Source organism: Pezoporus wallicus, unplaced genomic scaffold (assembly GCF_028554395.1).
Source record: "Pezoporus wallicus isolate ANWC-B61680 ecotype Strahan unplaced genomic scaffold, APGP_CSIRO_Pwel_v1 contig_3952, whole genome shotgun sequence".
NCBI lineage: Eukaryota > Metazoa > Chordata > Aves > Psittaciformes > Psittacidae > Pezoporus > Pezoporus wallicus.
The window spans coordinates 10168109-10182526 of NW_026635034.1; the positions used below are offsets into that span (position 1 = coordinate 10168109).

Below are 14418 nucleotides of genomic sequence, written 5' to 3' on the forward strand. Positions count from 1 at the left end.
CACTGCTGGCATGAAGCAAGCTGTAGTTACAGGCGCCCAAGGCACAGAAGAGAGTACAATCACCAGTTTAGCATGGCTGTGGCAGCATTGGAGCTGCGGTCACTTTTTAGGGCGGGCTGAGAGCAGTTGTAATTGCCAGAGCCCTATTAACTGCAGGGGAATTACAGCAATTTGCACTGGCTCAGCTCTGCCTTCAGCCGGGGGAGTCCTCAAAACCCAGCTAAAGGCCTGCCACAACTGCATTCCCGGCAGGGTGTCATTAACCCTTCTTCTCAGGGAAGCCCCTTTTTTCTTTCCTTTACAGTTCTTGCTCTGAGTGTTTTTGATCTGGTGTTACTGTAGGCATGTTTAGACACTTTCTTGTTTCTCATGCCAAACTCCTGACCCAGTTACAACTGTATTCACAGATTTACAACATATTAAGCTAACTCTATTAAGATCTATCATACAAATGTTTACTTTCAGCACATTTGGTCACTTAAGTGGATTCTTGCTTCATTTTGAACCTGTGTACAGTTACCATCTTTGTTGCATTCTCAAAGGAGATTCACTCCTTCCATGAGCAGATGGGCATACACACCTTGGGCTGAGCCCTTTGGATGCTAATGAACTTTCTCTCCAGGGAGCCTTCCTGTACAGGAAAAGCACACCTCCTTGACAAAGGGATTTTAACACAGATCTCATTTGGTTATAAAGCAGCAAACACCAAAGTGGAAGGACTACAATTATTTGCCACACTTTCGTTGCTTTTTTTTTTCCCCAGCCACCTTCTACAACAGTGGTCCACTGACCCAAATCAGTGGATATGCCTCAGCCAGGTTGTTTCACAGTGCTCCAGAGGCAGCCTCCAGACATTTACCCCTACCCCTGCAGTCTCATCACACTAGAATGAAAAGGGACCCTGCCATGAATTTCACCAGGAGAAAGAAGACACCCCAACATCCTCCCCTGCTGCTGGAGGTAACTGCAAGCAGTTTGGAGGAGTAACCTCACAGGGATCTGGCAAAGCATGTTTCCTTGCTCTCCCATGCCCATTTACTGCTGCTGGAAGGTGTTAAAAATACTTAATGCAAGCAATTGGGTCTTCTTGGTACATTTAACAAACCACACAGCTATGGCTACAGAAAGTACACTCCTGAGGGCATACCTGATGCCTGAGTGTGTAGTCTTCCCCTTACACAGAGTGTAGAGTTCTTATGGTGTGGAGTTTAGGTTTACTGCAGCTCCATGCTCTTCAGCCCTCATGCCACTGCTGATGCTCCTCTGCCTGCACCGAGTTCCTCTGGACACATAACCTGCCAGAAAACTCTTCCTTTTTTTTTTCAGTAGAGCTTGATTTCTCATGGTTTACCTTCTTAACCTGGCTCTTAGTGCACAATGAATGGTGAAGGACCACGGGTTGCAACATGCAGCTGAATGTATGGCAACAGCACGGGACAGCAGCTGCCCTGACTCAGATCAGCTAAACCACCATGAATGTTCCCCAGGCCAGGGCAGCCTGCATGCCTCTGCCATGCCACCTTGGGCTCTCACATAAGGTGCTGCGCAGTTTTCTTTCTCTGACCTCAGGGATGCTCAGCAATCCTGAGAGATAAGCCCATGGTGCTCAGCTGGCTTGGGACCAAAGAGACGACAGGCAGCCGCAGCTGGAATCTGCATGCTGAAACACATGGAATAACTTCATTAAGGGTTTATGCATATGTGGAAATCACAGCAAGGAGCAGGAATGGACAGCAGGTGGAGAAGAGCTGCCCCATAAACTGCATTTGCAATGTATATATTTTTTAATTTGCTCAGTACAGTCCCCTCACTCAACCCTTTCCCCAGTAAGAGAACAAAACACAACCCTGGAAATGCGGCAGTAAGGTACCCTGATGTTATCTTCCATAAATCAAAGTGTTAATACACTGGGTTGATACAATAAGTATCAGACCAAGAATAACTGAAGAGAAAGAAGGTATCTCCTAGGTTACCACTTTCTGCATTAGAACCTACAAAGGAATCTCTCGAACCTTCCAGAGGCAGCTTTTTGTTAGTGTCTTTCTTGCTTATCATGACAACCCACTGTTCTGCAGCTATTTGTTTAGCAACAGGCATGAAATATGGTCTCCTTTCATCCCTGTGTAATTTACCTTCATTCTGCTGTTACAAGAGGAAATATGCAAATCATTTCTGCCTCTTTTCCTCTATATGTTTGCAATCAGGAAACAATTACTGGAAATAAAATAAACGAAAACCAAGGCAAATCAGCAGTTGGACATACTGCTGAATATACCCATTAACTTCTGCTGTGAAAGATTGCAGCCTTTTCCTTTGTCTTTGCATTCTCAGCTTGTTAACAATATGGTCTCCTCTTATCTACAATTTATCCCAAGGAACTATTAAAAAGAAAGATTGAAGGAGCCTTCCTGCTGCTCGTCTCATCTCACAGAGACATAAGGAATTGCTGGTCAGGGAGAGGCCACTTGGCCAAAGCAGCCTGTGCCCCATAGGTTTATCTCCTCACTGCCAGTGCAGTTCCCTCCAGTGCGCCACCCTGTCATGGGAGAGCGATTGCCTCTCAGGAGTGTGAAGATAAACAGATTTGAAACCTTCAAGGCATGTTCCCAGCACCTCCTCCCCCTCACATGCACACAGCCCTGTCCTGCAAAGGCCCCTGCAAAGAGCACTGCTTTGGGGATGGGTACCAAGATGTTTGAAGGGCCACGCAAAGCTGTGACTTCCACCAGAACAGCTTCATCAAGAATTCGGGCTGAACCGCTAAAGGCAACACCCCGGTGCTAGAAGCAAGCCAAAGGGGGGTGAATTAAGGGGAGCCAAAAGCTGGGCAGCACAAGGGTGATTTCTTTTGATGCCAAAATTACTGCCTCCATCAGCTGCAGTGGCTGGGGTCTTATCTCAGCTGGGCTGTAGGAGTCACTTGAGAGCCCATGGGGATTTCTCATATTTTAAGAGGCTCTGCAAGAGCTGTCTGCCCAGTGCTGGACAGGAGCTGAAGGCAGGAGACACAGCTGGATCACAGTGCCCTGCGTGGCTTAGAGGACAGAGCAGCCCACCCCAATTCCTCTTTCCCCTGCACTGTTACTAACCCGGCTCAAGTTTCTCTCTGGCCCCTGAGCAGGCCCAGCAGGGCAGGAGGAGATCAGAGGCTCTGCTGGAAGCACATCCACAGGCATCCTCCATTTGTTTGATGCAACTCAATGCTTTGCAACTTGTGGTGCTGACTTTGGGTTGGCATAAGCGCTTGTGTGACCAAGCGAGGAATCAGATCAGAGAACTGATGCGGATGCAAATAACTTGGCAGGAGAAATAGAAGTGTTTTTTCACTGGAATCAAGTCCCTGGTGTGGTTTAGTATGTGGCGTACACAGATGTGCCTGCATAGTGCATTAGGAGAGCAACCCCCAGTTAGGGCTGCTGGTAGTATAACTTGGTTTCAGCTGTGCTGCGGTCCAGTACCTAATCATTACCCCAAGATCATGTTTGCTAAATACTAAATAACATTTTGTTGTCATTTATGTTTAGATACCTCTAGAAGGTCACAGTGGCCAAGTTCTGCCAGATGACAGAACTTGCACTAGGCAAATAAGACACTTAGGCAACACATACCATGTGCATGCCAGAATGTTCATCTTAAGTACTATGGGGAAAAGTGTGTAGCAGGGTGGAGTTTTATGCTAAGTTAGTGGCAAAACGGCGTACTTTTTTGCTACATGTTAATAGAGCTCAATTATATTATTTTTGCCTTGGATGCAGCAGCACCTCTTAAGCATCAAGAACTAACTTTTCATTACACTAAGAGAGAGCAGTTGTAACACTCTGATAAAGCACAGAGAATTATTTTTTACTAACCTGCAAAGTAATTATTCCTGTGGGTCTTCACCACAGGACATACATGATTGCTTAATACTTATTGCACACTTCTAATTATTAGACTGAGACCAAACAAATCCTCCCAGTCCCCTGATTTTTGGTTCATTTCTGTAAGCTTATATAGAAAGGAAGGCATTTCTTTAAAACTCTGCATTACAGCAAGTAATAGTGCAACTAATTACAAGTAAGTCTGTTAAGGATGGACAACAAACAGCTGGGCAGCAATTCACAGAAGGAAGGGGGACAAACTTATAACTACATCCAACACTTTCATCAACTGGATTTATTATATAATGTATCATAGCTAGAATATAATGTATATTCAAAGTGAAGAAAATATAATCACAGAAGCCGCAGCTTACAGAGAGCAATTTCTAAATTTTATATAACAGCCACCCAGAAGTTCTGGGCAAAGGAAGAAAGCAGATTTGCAGGATAAAGGGATAGCATGGCAAGGCCAGGGTAACTTCTATTAAAGTGGCATAGTTTGTCATATCTGACAACCCACTGAAGAAAGTTATCACTAGTTAAGGGCCTGACCCTGCATTCCTTAAGTAGACAAAAATCCCTTTGAAGTCAATGAAGCATCTTGCTCAGATAACTCTATCAGGATTTAGCAATTAATGAAAACTTTTAATTTCTTAAGTAGATTATAAAAGGTTTTCTTTGAGAAGCAACTATTACATGTTACTCACAGAAACTCCTCAGCAGTACGTGTTTGTTTCCAACAGCTCTTGCAGCACAGTAACGTTTGTTACTAACTAGGAATTACCAAAAGTCAGAACCACATTGTTTTCTGTTTGCATTGATCTGCCTTAAGTGTTCTTCTCTAGCTGATGTCTAGCTGAAGGTTTTGACAGCTTTGCATTCAAAAGGTCAGTAAGCAGTCCTCAGGGCAATTTGATTTAAACCTTTAGCATTTTGCATACTCTCAAGCAGCAGTGCATAGTAGGACACGTGTGTTCCCAGCCTCCAAAAGGTCATACTTCCCAGCCCTCAAAACAAAACCTGCATGAGAAATATTTCAGCTTGTAGAAAATATCAGAAAAGCTATCAGACAATTATGAAAACATTTTCTATTAAATTAAACTCAAAAGGCTTAAGAAAAACAAATTGTGACGTATGCTTTTAGACTATGGTGTATTTAAACAGGAAGTTTTACTTCTGTCGCATTTAGGAAGGTTGCCTTATCTGTCTTTCCTCAAGAGGCACGCTTACTTAATGTCTGTTCAGGTTTTCCAAGCTGCTTTGCCTCCCTGCCCTCCCCAAAATCCCAAGCCTCTCTCTGGGATGAAAACCTGAAACCTATAATGCAGAATTTGTTTGAAGTCTCATTAAGCAAAAAACCTCAAATTAAGGGCAGCTCAGGAAAACAAAACATTTTTCTACAGAGTCACGTGGATGTAAACCAAGCATTACATGGAAGTTCTCCCTCATTATCCCCTTTGTGAGCTGCTTGTATTCTGATTAGTGTGCTAACGATATATGTTCCACATAGAAAAAGCAATTAAGTCTCCACTTCAAAGAAAAATGATTTAGTATAGGAGTATCAAGGCTTGTGCTTGCATCTTCTACTCATTTCATAATGCTGCAGAGCAATACAGCAGCTGTTAAATCCTTAATTCCCATTTATAACAATAGAAGATGCTATGTGGCGGTTGCCTTTTTAACACACAGACATTTCCATGAGGTATTTCTATGGCACCAGAGATAGGGATTCTTATTGGTGATGGTGGCCTACCTGTAGATAAATAAGCGAGCTCCTCTCTGTTCACATTGTAAGAACTGCACGCTGATTCCTTAAAGAAATTGTTCATTAAAAAGGGTAGATACTAAAATAAACTGCCTGAAAAAAAAGCAGAATATGATTTGCTATGATCCTGTGTGAAGAACACAAGCCCCACAACATACTGTGCTATGGATTTAGAGAACAAATCAAATGCCAAAGCACTAGGTAGCTTGCAAAGTAAGTTTCTTTATGAAACAATGAGGTTAGAAAGGAAAAGTAGGATAGAGAAGGAAAATAAGTAGCTTACGCTCACATACATATATTTTGCCTAGGTTTGATGCCAGCAGACAGCCCTGTTTCTAGTAAAAAATAATTTGTTTAATATGCTACAGATGTGACTTGATTAATAGTAATTAAAAATAATTTAAGTCATGTGTCCTGTGAGCAGCATGAGTGAAGCCCCAGTGGCACTTACAAGAAATTGTTTTGCTTTCCCACTAACCCACAGCTCTGCCTCATGGTGCGATGAGAACAATGAAGCATCACCTGTACCCTCTTGAGAAGTGGCAGATTTGACACCAATAACACCCAACCCGAGAATCTGCCAGTGGTGAGAACTGCATTTAGAGGAAAATCCAGTGCCGCAGACCTCCACGGTACTGATGAATGCTGCTTGTTCCTACCTATAGCCTCATTTCTGTGACACCAGACTGCACAGCGCTTCCTCATCCACGGTAACCTTTGGAGTGAAGGAGAAATTTTAGAGAAAGGCAATTTCAGACCAAAACCCCTTAAGCCAATACAAACCGAATTACTGACATTGACTGAAAATCTAAGAAAACCTCACCCACAGCAGTCTAAGGAGACCTCTGAACTACATTTAAACTGAAAGCCTTGGCTGAGGTTACTCCATATACTTTATAAGGCTAAACAGACTCACTTCTTTGACAGCACTGTAGTTATTTAGGATCAGAAACACCACTCCCTATCTAACGGCCATAACACAAATGAACGTCCCCACCAGTCCTCATGAAACACGAAACATGGAAGCCAAGCCCCCGAGAAGTTCCGCGGAGGTTTTACACCATCCTCCGCTGATGTAACCCGGCTCGTACCAAGCTTACCGTGTGCTCAGCCGCACGCCCCGCGGCCCGGTTTCTGTCAGCAGGCTGCAGCCGTTACCGGACCGCGCGCGGCGCCCGGCGCGGGCGGCGGCGCCACCTGGCGGCCTATGCTGGCGCCGCCTCGAGCAGCTGGAGGTGCCCGAGGTGCCCTGCTGCAGAACGAGCACTGTGCTCAAGTCTCCCTTTAAACGGCAGTTTCTTCATAGATCTAAGCGTTTTAACTGGATCTGCACAAAATCTATTACCAAGAGATTAGCATCTGGGAGCTGCCCTACCCCCCCCAATCTAAGTGAACATGCTTCAGTCAGTACAGAGGTATGATGTGCAGAAAAAACAAGTCCAAAGGGACACAGAACACCTCCCTGCTGGCCAAACCAGAGCCCCTGTTTAGCTGTTCACAACCCCCTCCAGAAGCCTTGCAGATTGTATCTCCCTTCCCGCAGACGTGAGGGAGTTTAGTCTGACGTAAGAGCAAGGGTTCGCGATGTTGACTTTCTTGAGGTGCTTCAAAGCCCACTCTGCCACCCCCTCATGACAAACAGGTGGCCTAGGACAAGTCCTGCCCTGACCCAGACCCACAAAGCTCCGTACCAGCCTGTCACCCCTTCCACAGACCTCGCTGCAGCACAGTGGCTCCAGCCATATCCCTTGCTCCTCCTGGTCTTTCCCTGGCTGCCTCGGAGTGTGAGCAGGCACAAGAGGTGGGCCCCCTTGAGGCTGCGGCATCCTCCATCAGGGCTGCCTCGCTCCCCTCACCCTGCCTCAGTACTTCGCATAATTGACCTCTCCTCGCTAACTTAACCGCCAGCTGTTATCACCATTCCTCAACAAACTTAGTTTAAAGCCCACAGGGGGGAGCATCTGCACTCTGTCACCCACCACTTCTTGGTGTGAACTCTTAGTTCAGGCCCATCTGGTGCTGGTGCAGGTCTACCGAGGAGCACTAAACAAGTCTTGCTATTTCAAGACTGCCGATCTGCAGTTCAAAGAACTGAAACACAACTTACTAGAATAAACTTTTATTTACTGCTCTCAGGATCCTTTTCCATACTTTAAGCAATAAAACCTGCTACATTCAAATCTATACAGATTTACTGATATTTCATTCACGTTTTACAAAACCGGATATAGATTTGGGAAATTTGTATAAGTTACCTTTATTTACATGTCATATTCTCAGCCCTAATAACCTAGACAAAGAATAAAACAAAGTGGGATTTTAAATATCCCTTAAGACCCATTACATTTGTTACATAATTTACATATCTGTATAGAGAGATGTGCTACACTTCCTTCTTGCATATTTATAAAGACTAAACAGATTTCCTGGCCAAAGCTAGGTGCTGTCATTTCTACAGATCATATTGGTAATAAAATGTTAAAATCAGAGCAAGCCAGGTATATAAATCTGTTTTTTCTTTTAGAACCAATTTTGCTAATCATTTTACCCAGCACTTGCTCAAAAAAAGTGTTAATACAAAAAACATCCACATTTACAAAAGAAATCAACCTAGTATTTCTATGACAAGTTGATCTACAATCAATTGCACATTGTTGGCTATGACTTTGGTTATACGGTATTACCAAATTTGGTTTCTAGACTAACAGTGGAGGAAAAAAAATATAAAAATGCAGCTGTAGAAACTAGCACAACCTGTAAACATATTACAGAACCAAATTCTGCACCTGATCACATGTGCATAACCTCCATGCAGTTCAGAGAAGCGTGCACACATCAGACTGCTGAATTTGGCCCAGAAACCCCTGTAAACATGTTCTTTATTGTTATGTAGTGCAATACTGCAAGAATGGATAATAAAGGCCTCTATCACTAACTAATACTGAGTGATATCCATACAAATTTCACTTTAAGATTACTTTGTTGCAAAAGGCTGAATTGAAAATATTATCCATCACTGAACTACAAATTTATCAAAAGTGATGAACACAATAAACCAATGACAGTATACAAATTCAAATATAGTATATGATCACTCATTACAACACAATTATGCTGCTTGTCTGTTTCATATAAAAATCCTGGATTTGTTACACTGTTTTAACAAAAGCAAGTTAGAAATAGAACTCTAACAAATACAATGTGTCAGCAAGTCAATGCTCTGCAAACTGATGGCTGATAATGCAAACAAATGCTTTCCTTTTACTAATAGGCTTTGGACAGATGGGTAGCAAACAGCTTGAAGCAGCACAGATTATGATATTGCATTACATGAAGTTTGTTGGTTTTGGTTTTTTGTTGGTTTGGTTTTTAAAACAGTTTAACAATTTCAGTTGTTCCTCTTAAAGCAGCAATACAAATTTACACCCTCCGCAAAGACTTCTTCACAGTTTTACTTCAGTAGTTTACTGCCGGACAGTCTGTCAAATACTGTAGAAGAGGCAACTGCTTAAAAACATTTTAGGTGTTGACTTACTTGGCACTGGCCCATCCAACGCGTATACTGTAGTCATTAGCAAGGTACACAAAACCGTGGAAATGGCAAAATACATTTTCAAAAGTTAGTGAATTTTGCATACTTACAAGTAATACTATGAAGATTCAATAGCCATGTGACTAAATACAATGGTAGTCCCTGGAGAACTCAAATTTGTCTGTAAACCCTTAAAATTAAATTGCAGCACTGGACCAATACAATTTATGTCTGTGTCTTAATCAACCCCATCAAAACCCTGAGTATTTTCAATCGCCAGAAGAAGTTTATCCCGTAAATCTTCAAACGAGTCATATGGAGGCAAATCCAAGCGATTAAAGCTGAAAAACAGATGAAAACTCTTAAGTATTTCATCACTCTTACAAAAGGTCGTAATCTACCTAAATTAAATACTCACCAGGTATGAGCTCTTGGCAGTTTTTCAGGGGTGCCCCACTGTTCAACTGTAAACAACTGTGGTCCATTTGAACCTGCAGAAAAGAAGACATCATTTTTCACCCCATTATGAGATTCTTTTCTAATCAGAAATGCAAGTTATGAAATGTTTGGGGGTTTCTGTAATGCAATTCTGATGTTAGTCAGAATTATTTTTTGCTATATCTTAATTTCAAGAGACTTCTACCCTTTAAGCTCAGACATTTAAGACCTAGATGCATATGCATAGTAGCTGGCATTGAAAATTTTGCACAGAAGACAGTTTTATAATGTATACATTTTGCAAGTGAAAATTTAGACATGTTAAATCACAGTGTGCCAAGTTACAGAACCTGGCAGAAAGTATTCAATGCCCACCTTCACAACAACAGAGTAGAGTAACTAAGAACTTTTTGAAACACAGCGACCACACGTGTACTTCAGGATGTACTCATGCACCTGAGAGAAGTTTCTTGGCTAGCATGTGCAGCCCCACCTATGCCCATGCCTTCCACAACTCTTACAGAATGGCGTATCTGAAAGTTTCTTGAACCTCTTAGCTCTCACCAAGTGGATGCCAAGGGCATTTTGTAACTATTTCCTGAAATAGGAAATGCTGAAAGCATTTATCTATGTCTGGAGGAGACTGTGCAGCTTAACTAAAAAAAAAAACAAACCCAAAAGACAAATAAACCACTATCTTGTCAGAGAACAGGAGATGATCCCTGAGGGTAGATGTTTTCTGACATTTCTACAAGGAGACCATCAATACAGTTAAGAGAACTGTACTCCAAGGTAGATGGCTACCCAAGTATGAGTAGCCTTTTACTTCTGAAATGGAAGATGTAAAACATGTTTCAGACTGAGATGAGCAGCAGTAATGAGAACAAGCTGATCTATGAATGCAGCTGAGGTATAAATGGTATGTAGAGTACTTTTAGACCTATGAAATTAATGTGATTTTACAGTGCAAGCAAACACTTTCCCTGTTTTTTATGACTCCTCCAAAATTTGTTTGGTTGGATGTTAGAGTTTTTTTCCAACTACACAAGTTATAATTGTCAATAAGATTTCATTTGTTCTATGAAGACATGGAAAAAAATGTAAATGTATTCATAATTAAATTAGAACATGTAATAATGCACATTTTAGAAGTGGATTTGGAAGATGCTAGCCAACTTATATAAAGCAAAAAAAAAACCACCAAACAATAAAAGCCCCAAGACAAGGCATCCCAAACATGAAAATAAAACAAGAGGAGGAGAAAACCCTTCCCCAACTACTAACATACATGAAAAGGTAGGAAATACCAATCAATGCACAGAAACTATACTTCATACAAGTCTAGTGAATGAACTAGATATGTCAGCAGTTGTGGGAACACTTCCAGCTCCTCTTCTTTACTTTCTTTTTTGGGTTACATGCTTTTTCAACAGAGAAGGCTGGTCAGAAAAGGTAACTAGTGAGAATGCCTGAGATAAGGATGAAGCAGAGAAGCAGTTCTATGACTGACGGTTCATCCTACCATGTGACAAGAAGATAAACCTCACTTTTATTACCTAGCAATAGGTAATAACTCTGCATTTTAGCTATCCAACTAATTAACTAGAGGCTGACAAAGCAGACTGGGAGGAAGACAAGAAATAAGAAAGCCACATCTGTTCAGTGTCCTAGTCCTCAAAACTTCGGCGGATTTGCTTCTGGATCAGCAGCATTCCTTTTATGAGCAGAAATGCTTCTCTGCGCCACAAGAGGGGGCTATCCGGCTAGAAAGTCAGCTCTAGGGCCGCAGCCCGAAGGTGGAGAGGGAACAACCGCAGGCGCAGCCTGGCTGCAGCAAAAAGCCACGTACGAACACGAAGCACTGAAGAACCAACTACAGTTCCTCAAATACAAGCAGGTACTGGAAATGTGATTGATTGTGATCATTACTGGGGTTTAGTCAGGGTGGCATGCTGGCCACACAAAGCGAAAGTAACTGTAAGACAAAGAAACAAAGCACTGTGCAAGACAACAGCTAACTGAATTTGTCATTAACGAGTGAGCACAACTACAGGAACTGGGATTTCACTAGAAGGATATGCTAATCCCTGGGCAGACAGGAGCTAAGAGCTTCAACAGTTTTTCCCCTGTGTCATTCCTTAGTTATATCTCTGGAAGTGTTTTTAGACAAATAAACAAAAAGAGGCAGCAGAATTCCCATTGGGTTCCACTGCGATGAGCCATGTGCTGTAACACCAACAGTACCAAGGTTCAGGTGCAACAGCAGACACATGGCTCAAGTCTGCCAAGGGCACTGTCCTTTCCATTGCAACTCTCAACTCACCAACAGAATGGAAAACAAACTGAGTATTTATGATGAAAACAGAGAAGGAGAAATGGGGATACATGGTGGGTGGTAGTTGTTCACAGTTCTAGTAGTTTACAGACAAATTACTGTCTTGTTTACACAGAAGGAAATGTTTATTCAAATATGCAAGTTAGGCTATTCAGCTATTTGCATAGGATCTCAAGCACTTTTAGGCTTCATAAAGCAGTCTAGCAGAAAACATAATAGTTGATGGCAGCTGAAAAGACTTCCCATAAGCAAAACACCCCTACCCTTTGTGGGCTGTTACATCTGCTTGCCTGCGGTCTTTCCACAGTGGGTTTTCTGACTTTGGTATTGAAGTCTGCTCCTCACTGTCATGTGCTTGTTTCAGACTCTGCATTGTTGTTTCACTACTTTTCTTTTGGCATTACATTTAACTTCTGTTACTTCAGTGGTACTCTCTACAGTCTATCCTTACAGACAACTGTATTTGTACAACTGTAGCTTGTGAGCAGATAGAAGTAGTTGAGGAACTCAGGAGAATCTCAAGTTAACTATTGATGCCAGCATGTCTTTGTAATCTGAACCTAGATAACTGAGAATTTTCTTCAACTTCAATCACATGTTTAATAAAGATTTTTGCACCTCTTTATGACTTTAAGAATCCACATTCCTTTGAGTCCTATGCATTTAAAACCTTTCAAAACCATTACTATTTACAGAACATGGGAAATGTGTGATCTCGGTCACTCCAACTTTGCTTCTTCTGTCAGTATATAAGCCATTTTTAAAGCAAAATTTGAAAAATAATGTGCCTGTCTTTGAAATCAAACATCATGACAACATCAATATCAGGTTCTCTGTTACTTAATTGTGAACATAATCTAAAGTACTCACCATACAGTTCAGCAAACCCATTCATAGGTACGCGTGATGTGCCAGTAACAAACTGAAGTAATCTTATTCTCTTTTCAGAGTCCATCATTAAGACTGCCTATGTATGATAACAGTTAGAATTAAAGATTTATTTTTAAATTAAGCTTTAAAGCTAGCAGAGTTACGCAACACAGGTTCTATTTCTAAATCATTATCCTTTATATAGACGCATTTTTTTAGTGACACACATAGATCACCTCTCTGCCTATTACTAAAAGCTATGAAGTCAACAATTTTTTAATGGCACTGTAACAAGAGTACAGTTACTAGCTTAGCAGGCTGTTAAAATACTTCCCTTGAAGATTTGGCCCCTACTTGCTTTGAAGTTCCCTGATGTTATGAACTAGCAGCCAAATTCCGGTAATTTATTAAACAGAAGAGTTTAACACCTCTTCAGCGTAACCATGCCAGAAAGACCTACACAGAAATATTTTTAACCCCCATCAGACATGGATTATTTCTTTTATTTTTTTTTTTTTTAAAGTAAGCATCAGTAGTGTATTTACATTCTTAGCATGCATCTCATCTCTAGTTTCCTTACTTTCTCAGGAGTTTTAATGGTCAAATATTTACCTACCTATTCATGAATCACACAATAAACTACAATAGTTGAAAGGCAGCAGCTTTTGATCAGGTTTTAAGTTAATAAAAATAAAAGAAAATAAGAACTTCATGATACCTTCCAGAACCATTGTATTACTTGATGGTTTATGTTGTAGCCATTTTTGTATTTTGTATGTAGTTTCCAATCAGCCACATCCACATCTCCCAGTCCACACATTAATAACTACACAGATAGATAAAAAACAAAAACAAACACCACCAAAGTTGAAGTCAGTAACATTAAGTTTGAACATAATTTGTTTTCTTTTCTGTGATACACTTACCTCTAGCTCATTTTCATCAAAGATTTTAATCAGATCCTGTGGTATTAGTTCAAAAAAGCCCTAAAGAGATGAGGGAAGTTCTTAAAAATCAAGTCAACATTATTTAAGCATTTTTTGTTCAGTTAAAATGATCTTTAGATGCTTTAGTAAACACAGCCAAAGCAATACAGCAAACACAGATTTTGGACACCAGCAGTCTCTAGTTGGGTCATGCTACTTTAATTCTGATTTATCTCACATCTTTATTGTGAATACCATGTAAGTCTGAATAACATATATGTAATATCATGTAAGCAAGTAAGGATCAAGCAGATAGTTTAAACCAAACTAACAGAATTAATTTTCTTCTCTGCAGAATTCATTACACAGTTTGCACTACAGCTAAAGGTGTTAGCCAGGATTGAGAAATAAGCAAATTTTTCAATATGAATTAAACACCTCAATAAAAATGCACCAAAAAGATTTTCAAGTGTGAAATAATTCAAAGCTGACTACAAACAGTATTACTGACTTTTGTTCTACTTTTAGCAACATTATCTGTGGGTCTTCAGGATGTCCAAAAAAGTTTGCCTTAAAATTAAACAGAACAAATTCTTAGAATTTATTTTGTAATTAAAACTATACCTCTTTAAAGGCTGACATTTGTTTCTGTACTCTGCTCACAAATCTCCACTGAATTACAAGACTGTAAA

At 40.9% G+C, this 14418-nt stretch overlaps 1 protein-coding gene and 1 long non-coding RNA gene across 5 annotated transcripts in view; both read right to left on the reverse strand.

The window, feature by feature from the left end:
• Window positions 1-744: 744 nt before the first annotated feature.
• On the reverse strand, window positions 745-6390 carry LOC130593135 (uncharacterized). 3 transcript variants are annotated; one of them, XR_008970755.1, is made up of 3 exons: window positions 6251-6390; window positions 3090-4880; window positions 745-2992 (listed from the first exon to the last, which is right to left on the reverse strand). It is a non-coding gene; the product is annotated as an uncharacterized LOC130593135 (long non-coding RNA). The 3 variants fall into 3 exon arrangements; XR_008970754.1 differs by having other exon boundaries at window positions 6104-6390; XR_008970756.1 differs by lacking the exon at window positions 6251-6390 and having other exon boundaries at window positions 3090-3376; window positions 4557-5603.
• Window positions 6391-7728: 1338 nt separating this feature from the next.
• NEDD4 (NEDD4 E3 ubiquitin protein ligase) overlaps window positions 7729-14418 on the reverse strand; it is a 58383-nt gene continuing 51693 nt past the window's right edge. For both annotated transcript variants that reach the window (XM_057398091.1, XM_057398061.1), the window contains 6 exons: window positions 14351-14411; window positions 13727-13786; window positions 13519-13626; window positions 12801-12897; window positions 9576-9648; window positions 7729-9498 (listed from right to left, as the gene is read on the reverse strand). In XM_057398091.1, coding sequence (XP_057254074.1) covers window positions 9396-9498; window positions 9576-9648; window positions 12801-12897; window positions 13519-13626; window positions 13727-13786; window positions 14351-14411 — 502 coding nt within the window. In that variant the 3' untranslated portion in view covers window positions 7729-9395. The remainder of the gene's footprint in view (window positions 9499-9575; window positions 9649-12800; window positions 12898-13518; window positions 13627-13726; window positions 13787-14350; window positions 14412-14418) is intronic.